Genomic DNA, 12,336 nt, shown 5'->3' on the forward strand with positions numbered 1-12,336 from the left:
ACTGAACCCATCATCTAAGGAAAGTAAAAGGTATATTTGGCAGCTCATGGATCAAATTTGGTAAGCAAAAGAGACAACAATCAATTTATTACCCATGCAAATGTGAGTTTGACACTGTACAAATATAGACTGGAAAACCGCAACTTGATGGCGTCGCGTTAGACTCTGCCACTGCCAGCCACCAGAAGCTCTTCCAAGACTAATCTTCTAGTCCTGTTGATGGTCATGAAGCAGAGGTACAGGTGCTCCTCCAGTTCATCCAGCTGTTGGTGGAAGCTCGCGAGGTTCTTGGTTATCTGCCGCGCGACCTCCTGCGTCAACCGCCGCCGGTGGCTGCCGTGCCGCTCGCAGAGCCTTACCAGGGTGAGCGTGTGCTCGGCCTCGTCGTGCAACCGTGCCACGAGCCGGCTAATGGTGTCCAGGTCCCGGTTCAAGATGTACGTCCCTTTGGCCGCTGCATCTAGCTGAGCGACCACCCTATCCAGCCTCCTCGCCGAGGCCAACCGAGACGACGACGACAGGAACGGCGGTAGTGTCATCAAGGTTACAAAAGCGTGCATCGGTACACAAGCACCGATGATGAACGTCGAAGCCGCGAGGACGATCGCCGATATGGCCAAGGTTCGCTTGAGGCGCTTGATGAACCGAAGCTTTGCCCTCATCTTCTTGCAGCCTGACTCGAGCCTTTTGAGTAGGTCTGCAGAGCCCTCTTGAACTGCCCGGAATTTGCGTCGAGATGAAGCTACTGAATCGAAGGAGTTGGTGGTCTTGGAGACATCTGCGAGGAAGTCGCCTATGGCCTGGAGGCCGTTACGTGACCGGCTATCGGAGACGAGGGAACGAAGGGTGGCTTTGAGCGGGCGGTACCGACGTCGAATCCGATCGATGTCCTTCAGGAGAAGGCCGCAGAGAAGCGAGGCGCCGGCGGTCTCGGAGTAATAGTCGGAGAGGAGGACATGGGTCTCAGGGTGGCAAAGTTTTGCGAGGTGGGTAAGGATTTTGGTGACGGTGGGCTGGTCCGGGTCGAGGAGATGCTCCGCCAGGAGGCGATAAGAAGGGAGACGGGCAGCAGCGCTACCTCCTCTGGGCTTGAGGGCGGCACCATGGTCTAAGGTGAGATCCAGAACCTGAGCCCAGAATTCATGGTATGACTCGGTGCGGAAGGCGTTGGTGTACTCCTCGCACAGGTTGAAGCTTGAAGACGAGATCGGTGCCACCGCTTCACGTTTTCCTGTGATATATCTCACCGATCATCCTATTTCGCGTACGTTACATGCACGCATCATATTTGCTCACGGGAAACAAGAAATAACAAGACAATCTGCACTCATCATGCAATGTGACTGCATGCATAACATTACCTATTTGAACTTGGTGTTTGCAGTCTCGAAAGAGATTTAACCTTATGCGCATCTCTTCTTTCTGCCCAAGTCTGTCAGCTGAATAAGATCGATGAAGGACGGGTCGTGAGGCTGTGGCTGCATAAAGAGAATTAAAGAAGACGAAGCGATACAAACGGATCCGATCCTGTTATAAGCTCAACATTGTTGAGGAGCCTTCTTCCAATCTGACGGTGCAAGCTTGAAGCGTCTCTTTCTCGAGCAGCCTTGAAGTTGAAGGATAAGGATCTCGGGAAAGCTTGGACTTATAAATCCATGAGACTTGGAGGAGAGGCCACGGTGTTGGTGGAAGCTTGGAAGGGAGGACAATGGAGCGGGAGGTACTCGAGGGAAACCCGTGGTGATGCCGTGTTTTCGATATCAGCCGTCAATTCCGTCATCAACGGCCACAAAGTGGTGACTTATGCGTGGATCGAGGAGAACGAGGAGCTCCTTTCTGTCGGGGCCCGTGGAAACAGAATCCTTTGCGCCCATCTGCAACGGCGCTGATGGATAATTGTCGATACGTGTCAACTGAACAAGGTGACATGTGGCACTCGATCATGTATAAGATTTTATAATTGATTTATTGCTTATAAATATTCTCGTGTTAGGAGTGCTAGAGGAAACAGAAACAAAAAAAAAAGAATCAACATGCTTTTATTAGGTCTCTTGAATTTATGTAATAAATATTAGAATTTATTGTGATGGATAAAATCATATAATTGATAAGTTGTCTTTTTCTCCGTTTAACAATGGGATAAACATTGATGATTGCATTGGTATCTATTGTCTTGATATTGTTCATCGGAAAGTTAATACAATCCGGTTTGATTATGAAGGTGCAAGTCCATCCAATAAGTCCATGGAGGTCAAAGGGGACAATTTGAGCGGGTAGTTGAGCCAACGGGTAGGATCCTGAGGTGTTGTTTATTTTATGGTGGTTGATTTGAAGCCGTCCCGAGGAGCAACTTCCTTGTCGAGATGGATTGGGTGTTGCCCTAATGTGCATCTTAGCTTCGTCAAGACCTTACACAAATGATAAGCAAGGGAATGTCAAAACCTGACCCCTAAAGTGATTAAGTTAGTAGAAGAGTGAAAAAAAGTTTAGTAGACTTTAGAAGAGTTTAGCTTGATTCTCCCTACCCTTTTAGGTTTGTGGGTTGGCCTTTATACTTAGACTGACGATGGTGTAAGGCCAACGATGAGTTAGGGTACCCCTTATGTCACTTGGGACTCATCAATGATAATGACTAATGAACACACCCCTTTGTGGGTGGTGTCAGGAAAGGATGATTATAAAGGTACCGTTTGTTAGGGTTTTAAGTTTATTAGGAATAAGCAAGGGATGGTCCGTTGAAACAGTCATTTGGTAAGAGGAGCGAGAGAAACTAAACCTGTCGTTAGGGATTAATGCTCTCGAGTGTCAGGCGTGCAAACCTTCTCAAATCTATGGTTAGTGAAGGAAACATCATCGTACTTGTAGCAGATGACTTTGATAAGGGAAGAGAGAGATAAGCCTCGTTGTTGATCTCTTCTAAGATGGGCAAGGGGGACGAATCAGACTCATATCGTCAACTTCTGAGGGAGATTATGGACATATGTTATTACTTAGTTGATCGGATGAATTAACAACATTATTATTTTGTCTATCAATATCCAATTAATTTTCCTACCTCTTATATAAAAAGAAAAATAACACTGTGTGTTGCACATTTCTAACCTCAAGGAAAATGTCATATGGGGCTCCCGCCATCCTTCTGTTGTGCAATTTAAACGTTCGAGACCCAAATGAGGTGCAAACTATTTCCGTCCCAAATTATGATCCAATTCGATCGGAAACATCATGAATATGGACATCATTACACGTAAGGAAATGATACTATATCGGTGTTCCAGCACCGTGGTAGTCACACCGACCTATGCTAGGGTGGGCCCGTTAGATGAACTGACATTTGATGCAAAAACAAATCATCCAAGTCATCATGATCATGAAGAAAAGATATATTTTTTCTCAAAAAATCAATAATAACCACTCTTGTCTGACCAAGATGTATTTTTTGCCGAGGAAATAATAACGTCACATGCTCTGTAATACAAAACCATAATACATTTGACTCATTAAAGAATCAATTATTACTCTTATTATTATTATTATTTTAATCGAGTAATCCTTGACATTTAACACTTCTGCATGCTACAATTTCAGCTTTTTTTTCTTAGCTCATCTCTTTTATGATGGTTGCAGTTGATTCTTAGCTTAGCTGAGTTGTAGTGGACCAGCAGCATAGAAGAGATTGACCTGTATTAGATCAGCCTCAGCCCGTATCTAATCCGTCCAAAAATAGATCTTAGCTATAAATTCGACTCATATCCGGTAATTAATCCCATCTCCCCTCGGATCGGAGGTTTCCCACATTCAATTCCCATGGCATATTTGGACATGCCGGGATCAGATCAATCTCCAACCGACGGTCCTAATCGCGGCATCACTAGATGACAGTAGGACACGGACGGCCCCTATCGAGTAGCGAGTCTCGGTAGACTTTGGTCCGCAGGCAAGCTGTTTGATGATATGCCATGTCCTTCCTCGCCCTCTTTGAATGCGTGGGCGCACGGTGGATGACGCAGTAAATGCCATGCATGTGCCCCCTTCTTTCCTTCCCCAGTTTTCCTTTCCCTATCCTTCTCGGCTCTGAGATCCAAAACCAGCAACCGGAAGGGGAAGAAGCGGACGGGGGGGCCGTCTCTGCCATGTAGTGGTTGCCAGCTGCCATCCGGACTTGTAACTCGCACTATAGAACTGTCTCCTCCTCCCGTCACGGCGGAGTCCGAGACCCAGGATCGGTAACCCGTCTCCACACCCGCCTGTATGATTGAGGGCCCCGCGGTGTTGAAGAGAGAGCTCGGACGGGATTTGTTATCGGGTAATCGTCGGTCGGGTCGCTGATCACGTGGCCCTGCGGATTAGATCCCGACAGCTGGACGCGAACACGTGTCGCTGTCGGCGGCCTCTCCTCGTGTGTACTGCGGCTCGGCTCGAGCTTGCAGCCGGCGAGGAACGGCACGTGATCCGGTCGGGAAGCGCCAAAGATAAAATGACCAAACTACCCCTCCATCCGCGAGTGTATTGTTTGAACGGTGGGTATTGTATCATTGGTTGGACGTCCTTCGAGCCGATCGTTGAAGCCGAGCGGAGGCCGTAAAACCGGCTTCGGACTGAGAAGGTTCCTTAAAAACCGGTCCGAAACGTTTACTTACTCATTTGGCAGTTGTAAAGCATTTACTGTGCGCTACTTTCTTCCCCTTTCTCTTCTCTTGCTAAGAAACCCTACTGGTTTGACAAGAATCCCTTCTCCGGGTGCAAATTCTCGCAGATCCGCTGGTTTCCGGTCAATTGGGGATCAAATTTCGCTGTCTCGTCGCGGAAAACCCTGGTGCTTGTGTTTCTTGCGGCGGAAAACCACCACATTTCGACGGTTTCTTCGAGTTCCCTTCTCCGGTTCGCTGGATCGTAGCATTGTGGTATGGCATCTCAGATTCCGGAGCTTTTCTTTTGTTTTGGTTTCATCTGTTCTCGCATTTGTTTAGCAACTAAGGACAATCGAGATTTTGAATGCCGAACCGGATTAGATCTGCGGCGTTAGATCTTAATTGAATCCGTTCCTCTGTGGAAGATTGGAAATTTGAACGATAGAAGCAGAGATGCCAGTGTTCAGTTCCGTGACGGAAAGATCTGCACCCAATAGTAATTTTATTTGCATGCGATCGATCGGACTTGCTCGCCAAGGATACCCTCCACTTTCCCTTTGTCGTCTTTTGACTGCTAATTCTTCGAGCGATCGATAAGTGATACTGTATCGGAAAAAAAAGTGATTTTTGATGCTAATATAAAATTCGCCTGCCACTACCTACACTCATAGTGCTAAATCAATATGGAAATTCCATTGTGCAATCCGTCTTGTGAGATCCATAAAAGTTTGCTTCTTCCACTTTTCTGTCGATGAATAATAATCCATAATGAGCTCATGCTTTTTGTTTCCTCCCTTGTAATAGGATAAACAGTTCCCGTAGTGGCTCTGATCGATCGAATCAGGCGAGTTTGCGATCTCTTAGTTCAATAGTTATGTTTGCTATAATCACACTATCACTTGGCTCGTCGCTGTGTCGCTACGAGAGTCGCTCCGATATTTTGTTATCTAGTAAGTTGTTGGATGTCAGCCAGCCTCTTGCAATCTTCATAATGGGATTGAATTTTGGGACATGCGTCCAGCGGTCACAAGCTGTCCTGATATTGATCGAGTCGCTGTTCATCTTTTTCGGTGCGGGCCCTGCACGGAAGATAAAGCCTGCACCTAAAAATTGGATCTCCTGTTGCCCATACATGACCACCTTGCTTTTCCAATTTGCAAATTGTCATTGCATGTCTTGTGATCTTCAAAAGTTGAATTCAAGTTTTTTGATTCATATTAATATTTTTAGGATTTTAAACAATTAAGGTTCCATGTCTCACCAATTAAGATATTTGATGCAACAACTTTTGATAATTCTTCACTTGATCGGAATCAGGCGGCATGCAAACCATGGAAGCCGGGTTGTGTTCGGCCCGTACCCCATCTTCGCAGGAGGAAAGCGGTGATGAAGAGCTTTCGGTGCTTCCCCGGCACACTAAAGTCATTGTGACCGGCAACAACAGAACAAAGTCTGTTCTAGTTGGGCTTCAAGGTGTTGTGAAGAAAGCAGTCGGCCTCGGCGGCTGGCATTGGCTGGTTAGTCATTGTTTCTCCTTCCTAAAATCTGGTCCTTGTTTAGATGTATGTTCGCTCTAGTTTTGTGCATCACATGGACCTCAAGAATCGATTACTAGTAGGAACTTAATTTTGTCACTCATCAGTTGCATTCAAGTCGTCAGACGGATCGATTCTCAATCGCACATGGAAATGCTTGCTTGGGCACAGTGTAATGCAGCTGCTTGGAAGTATTTGGAGCTGTCCATAGTCGATTATTGGGACAAGGGAGACTCATGCTGAGACATTTTTGCTTACATGTTATCAGGTACTAAAGAATGGGGTGGAAGTGAAGCTACAAAGAAATGCGCTGAGTGTGCTGGAAGCTCCTACTGGAAACGAGGACGATGATGATGACATCGACTGTGACAACTCATTCTGCAGTAGTTCAGATATGGGGGACAAAGATGTGGATTACTGTAAGTTTTTACTGTTCATTTATAGGTGGTAGATAGTATTTATTTCTTTTTTGACTTGGTTTAATCGCACAGTACTATGTAAGACGATCCTAATTTGTTTGTCAGAAGTAAGACTAATCTTAATTTGTTGGACAGCTAGCTTGGAGTTTCATAAGCCGACAAAGCCAAGGGTACGACATACCAGGCCATGGACATCTTCAGCAAAGTCAAATGGGCGCGGCAACCATCGAGACACTCACACCAATGGCCATAAGCCCCAAATGGTGAGAAGATATTGCATTCATTTCTGTAGTATTTTCCGCATCTTGGAATAATATATATTGCCTTGTGATTAAGTTACATGTGTTGTGAGAGAATCTGTGCTGACACTCTATGAACAGAGATTAAATTTGGCCAAACTTGGGACACCAGCCTTGTGGAGATACTGGAGGCACTTCAATCTTGTATGTTTCCTGCCCACATCACCATTAAGGTTTCTTCTGTTCACAGCATCTCTTGCCTTTTTTGCAAGGCTTGACATCAAACACTCAACTGATATGCAGGTGAACATCAACCCCAACCCCACAAAAGAACAACTGATTCATGGTGTGCAAAATCATTTGCTGTCGCAGGTACATATCGAAAGCAACTGCTGCATCTTCTGCGCTCAATCTGCCTCTTTATCCGATCTATTCTCTCTCATTCAACCTCCCCATTTGCGAACAGCAACTGGACGAGATGCAGGTTATCGTAGGATTCATCCACACCGCCAAGAGATTGAAAACCCTCTACTCGTAGAAGGAACGAGGCGATGAGGCAGGACTGATTCGAGTATCTAATGTCTGTATGCTTGAACAAAATTGGCCGGTTTGGAAGAGAGATGTGATGTTAATGCCAGACCTGCTTAGAACACTTAATGATTTTGTAGTGTACTCGAGTATCTATATATTATTAGTCCAGTTTGAATGCACGCACGATGCATGTGACCGAGTCCACAACTGCGATAGGAGGAGGAGGAGGAGGTGCTGGTGGTGGTTGCGATGGGCCCGTGGGAGGGGAGACGCGTCGTGGCAGCCTTGATGGTCTTTGGGCAGTGTGCAAAGCAGGCGGCAGAAGACCCCATGGAGGGACGACATCTCCTGTGTTAATTAATGTTTCCTTCCGGACTCGACGGTGGTCAGTCCACTTGTCCTCGTCGGCCACACCACCCTTTAGATAAGGTCTGCGTCGGTAGCTTCTTGTCCGCATGATGTCCCAGATATAATATTTACATATCGGCGGCCGATGGGTGATGATCTCCAAGTGGTTTCCAGTCTCTGTGTGCCACACGCCAATTCCATCGTGTCTTTTCAGCTAGCCGGTGTCCATAGGTTCTCGAAGCTGTCTCTATTAGGGTCTGGTGACATGAGCACCGATATCACCATCTCAGGTCATACACTCAGACTTGGATCGCGAAGCCAATCAAATGGCCCAAAGCACGAGGAATTGGTTGCGGAGAACCTACGCTTTGGTGTTCTGCTCACCGCACTGGAGCAGCTGCTATCGATCGGCATCGCTGGGCTAATTAGTTAACTGTGCTTAACATTTTGATCGTTATATTTACAAAATTATATTATTTTTTTATAATTATAAAAGTAATTTTTTTAGATTTATTTATCTTAATATTATCAAAAATAAAAAATAAAAAATAATTTTAAATTTTAATTGATGGTGATGGACGATATCGGTAATGGTGGATGACGTCACTTGGTATCTGTGTTGGCAATGGACGGACCGATAGGAGCTCCGACCCTCAAAGGCACTGATGCAGATGTCGAATGATGCGCTAGACATTTGCATCGATAGCGAGGGGAGCAATAGGGAGCTTCAGCCTCTAACGACACCAACGCATATACCGAGCTGTGTTGCTCGGTATCTACGTTGGGGGTCGGAGCTCCTATCACTCTCCCTGTTGTCGACACGTTGCTCGGTATTTACGTTGGTGCCGCTAGGGACTAGAGCTCTTGTCACTCCCCTCATATCGATGCAGTTGTCAAGTGGCGTCACTCGACATCTACGTTGGCACCGATACAATTGTCAAGTGGCGCCACTCGGTATCTACGTCGATGCCACTGGGGTTGGAGCTCCTACTGCTCCCCCCGCTACCAACGCAGTTGTCGAGCAGTATCACTCGGTATCTACGTAGGTAGCGGGCAAAGCGATAAGAGCTTCGACCCCAATGACATTATCCACAGCCCTTTGCAGCGCTGCCCACGACCCCCCAACGGTGTTGTCATTACCATCCGTTACCATCAATTGAAACTTAAAATTATTTTATTATTATTTATTTTAGAAAATATTAAAGTAAAATGGACTTAAATATTTTACTTTCGAAACTATAAGGATGTCAATATAACTTTTTAAATTATAGAGTTTGAGATAGCAAAGATAACTAACTATGAAAATAATAATATCTAATTAGTTCGCTTGGCTGAGTTCAGTAAGCACGTTGGCTTTTATCACGATCATCTTATGTTTAAAGCATTACGAGGGGCCTTCTCGGAATGAAGTCCATAGATAAAAGAAGCAATGTTTCAACTTGGATCTTGAGATTTCAGACGAGGGTTGTATTCCAGATTTCAGATGGCATGTAGAAACCCATGAAACAACGTTACTTTTACCTATTCAATGAATCAGCGGCGGCGATCAACGTGTCGGGAAATCTCTATTCATCTTCGTGCATACCTCCTACAAATGGGTATCTGAGTTTGTACCTGATCTATTTTTCCTTACGGATGATGGTCGTACAAAGAGTACAAATAAAAATTATGTTTTAAGTACTGGTTGATATTTATTAAAAAAATATTATTGACGATTTGATTAGTTCAATATAGTCTAAACCTACGTAGAATCATCTGAGATGCTTATGAAATGAAAAGTTGAGCTCCCGAAATGTCACTTGCATGAAAACTAAAATCGATCTAATCTCTTTGACGGTTAGTGACCAGATATATGATTATGGATGTGGATAGTAAAGAGAAGTCCCCCCATTCTCTATGTTAAAATGAACTTTTATACATGGTTGTAAAAGGTATGGTTGTAAAAGATATAAATGAAGCTTTCAATTATCTTTCTCGTCGTAGATGACAACAAGGAAACTTATAATTATGTGGCTCATCATATATGATGAGAATGAAGCTTGTGGTTGTCATTCTATCATAAATGGCGAGAAGAAATTATTATCAAGAAATTATTATCTTCTCTTCTCTGTGTGCTATGTGGTGGTGACGTATTAGATGATAATATATCCCATATCATTTGTGCGCCCGCCCACGCCCCCCCCCCCGAACGTGCGCTTTGGGGATCAAATTGTGATGTTTAATTTGTTCAACGATGTGCATAAGAGATTTTCTTTTGTGGGTTTCGTTGTCTCAACACATGCACCTTAAGTATATTTTACCTTATGTTTCTGTTATGGCGGATTTCTTTGCTCGTGACTCAGGTTTTTCCGACTCATGCACTTGGGGTACATTTTGCCTTTTGCCTTCGTCGTCAGAGTTCTCTTCACATGGGTTGGGTTTTCCTAACTCATGCATCTCAAACACATTCAGCCTTACGACTTTGTCATAATGGATTTCTTTTAATGCGAGTTGAGTTTTCCCAACTCATTTATTTCAGGCACATTCGGCCTTACGCCTTTGTCGTTGTAGATTTCTGTTCATGTAAGTCGAGTTTTCCCAACTCATGTGCCTCAAGCATATTTTTCTTGTGCTTTTATTATGATGGATTTCTCTTTATAAGGGTTGGGTTTTCTTGACTTAAGCATCTTAGCACGTTTTGCTTTATGCCTCCGTCGTGATGGATTTTTCTTCATGTAGATCGAGTTTTCTCGACTTATGCATCTTAGGCACATTCAGTCTTGCGTCTCTGCCATGATGGATTTCTCTTTACACATGTCAGGTTTTCTTGATTCATGCGTCTTAGGCACATTCAGCCTTATGCCTACGTCGTGGTAGATTTTTGCACCTCTTAAGTTCCTTATCTTGCACGTTTGGAATCCTTTGTCTAGTATGTTTCGAATTCATTATATGGTGCTTTTCGAATCCTTCATCCGACATGTTTCAAATCCATTATCTAGCATTTTTTGAATTCTTACTTCGCTAATGTGAGGTTCATTCTTCTATTTGAACCTCTAAAGCCTCCTTAGTTTGCTTCATTTTGGTCCCAGAAGGGTGAGTTGGATCTTGAGTTTCTCATAATCTTAGAATCGGTTCAACAATAGTTTGGTTTTCTACTATTCTGCTTCTTCGTCTTCTCAAATCAGAATGTCACTTTTTTCTCATACAAGTTCCTCTCAATCTACCAGCCATCAGATGGTTAAGGTCCACACTTTGTCTTTGAATAGTCTAAGGGCGGAGGAAGTCCCGAACTTTCATTCGTCAAGGGAGGCAGTTTCCGTGATCCTGAAAGTTCTTCGGGATTTAAAGTTTATGAAAAACTCATATAACTATCATTCAATGGTAAATGCACCATTTCAGAATCACTTACAAGTTAGGTATTCCATCTCGATCGAATTCGACTTGTAAGTCTCCCGACCCAATCATCGTTCGTTTGATCCCGCGCCGAGGTGTCTTTGTAAGTCGACCGAGTTTGACTTGTAAGTTTAGGCCCTCATAACACCGAAATGTTAGGAAAAATATCGTTAATGTCTTGGTCATCCCGACATAATCCGGACCCGTATACGTAAGATCGTCTAAGGTATCTCTAAGATGGAAATGTCGAGCTCTCGATGTGTCACCTACATGAAGACCCAGGTTGAAAGAGATTTCTTGACCCGGTCCCTCCAACGCTTAAGTTAGTAACTCGAGGCATATGAGTCCGAACATAGATAATCAAGAGAAGTCTTCCATTTCTTTGTGTAGAGCCGAACTTTCATACCTTATTGTAAAGGATAAAAAAGAAGCAAGTGATTATCTTTCTCGTCATAAATAATTAGAATAAAATTTATGATTATCTTTCTCGTCATAAATAACGAAAAGAAAACTTTATCTTTTTTTTATGGGCAGCACGTGATTGTGACATGTGTAATGAGAATATATCTGTAATCAATACTCAATGACATGCACATTGAGCAGCCAAGTTGTGTTTGGTGAGGTTTCACGTGCCACTTATTGAATAATAATAATAATATAAGTTTAAGTTCTCAGAATCAATAAAAATTGCACCAAAATATGCTAACTTGAGTACTAACAACAGGATTACGTATCAACAATCGACAATTCAAATCATCCGGATAATTATTCTTTATCTATATATAAAAATAATAGATAATGATGTTCATAGTTAATACTTTACTGGTCACATCAGTAACATCTCAGTACTGGTATTTGATATTTCGACATCATGTGGTCATTACCAATTGTGTTACGATCGTCGCACGTCCTTAACGATATTGAGATTCCCCAACCTCGTGTGATGGGTTTGGTCGACTGAGCCCACATAACAATTAAAAGATTCGAGGAATTATTACTTAACACAGTAACTAACGAACATCAACCCGGTCATAACCGTAGATCTCTCTCTGCTCCTGTCGTGTTGTGCTGACCTGGAGCCGTATCTAGCGAGATGTCGTAATCTATCGGGCTGGTGAGTGAGCAATCTTGGTCTGGTTTGGATTGGATGGGGCGTATCTTGTAGTTTCCGCCGCCATCGATAGGCACGTTTCTGCTGCAGGGCAGGCACAGCTGAAAGCAGAGACGAAGAATGAGGATTCGCAAGTGCGCTTCGAAGCTG

At 43.9% G+C, this 12,336-nt stretch overlaps 2 protein-coding genes across 2 annotated transcripts; one reads left to right on the plus strand and one right to left on the minus strand.

The window, feature by feature from the left end:
- Window positions 1-45: 45 nt before the first annotated feature.
- On the minus strand, window positions 46-1,775 carry LOC135644895 (UPF0496 protein 3-like). The gene is made up of 2 exons (XM_065162850.1): window positions 1,362-1,775; window positions 46-1,231 (listed from the first exon to the last, which is right to left on the minus strand). The coding sequence occupies exons 1-2, from the start codon at window positions 1,411-1,413 to the stop codon at window positions 159-161; spliced, it is 1,125 nt and encodes a 374-aa protein (XP_065018922.1). The 5' UTR covers window positions 1,414-1,775; the 3' UTR covers window positions 46-158.
- Window positions 1,776-4,628: 2,853 nt separating this feature from the next.
- LOC135645122 (uncharacterized) lies at window positions 4,629-7,534 on the plus strand. Its single transcript, XM_065163211.1, has 7 exons — window positions 4,629-4,904; window positions 5,949-6,148; window positions 6,435-6,585; window positions 6,721-6,848; window positions 6,966-7,028; window positions 7,128-7,196; window positions 7,291-7,534. The coding sequence occupies exons 2-7, from the start codon at window positions 5,954-5,956 to the stop codon at window positions 7,360-7,362; spliced, it is 678 nt and encodes a 225-aa protein (XP_065019283.1). The 5' UTR covers window positions 4,629-4,904; window positions 5,949-5,953; the 3' UTR covers window positions 7,363-7,534.
- Window positions 7,535-12,336: the final 4,802 nt, after the last annotated feature.

This window comes from Musa acuminata, chromosome BXJ3-8 (genome assembly GCF_036884655.1).
Source record: "Musa acuminata AAA Group cultivar baxijiao chromosome BXJ3-8, Cavendish_Baxijiao_AAA, whole genome shotgun sequence".
Lineage (NCBI taxonomy): Eukaryota > Viridiplantae > Streptophyta > Magnoliopsida > Zingiberales > Musaceae > Musa > Musa acuminata.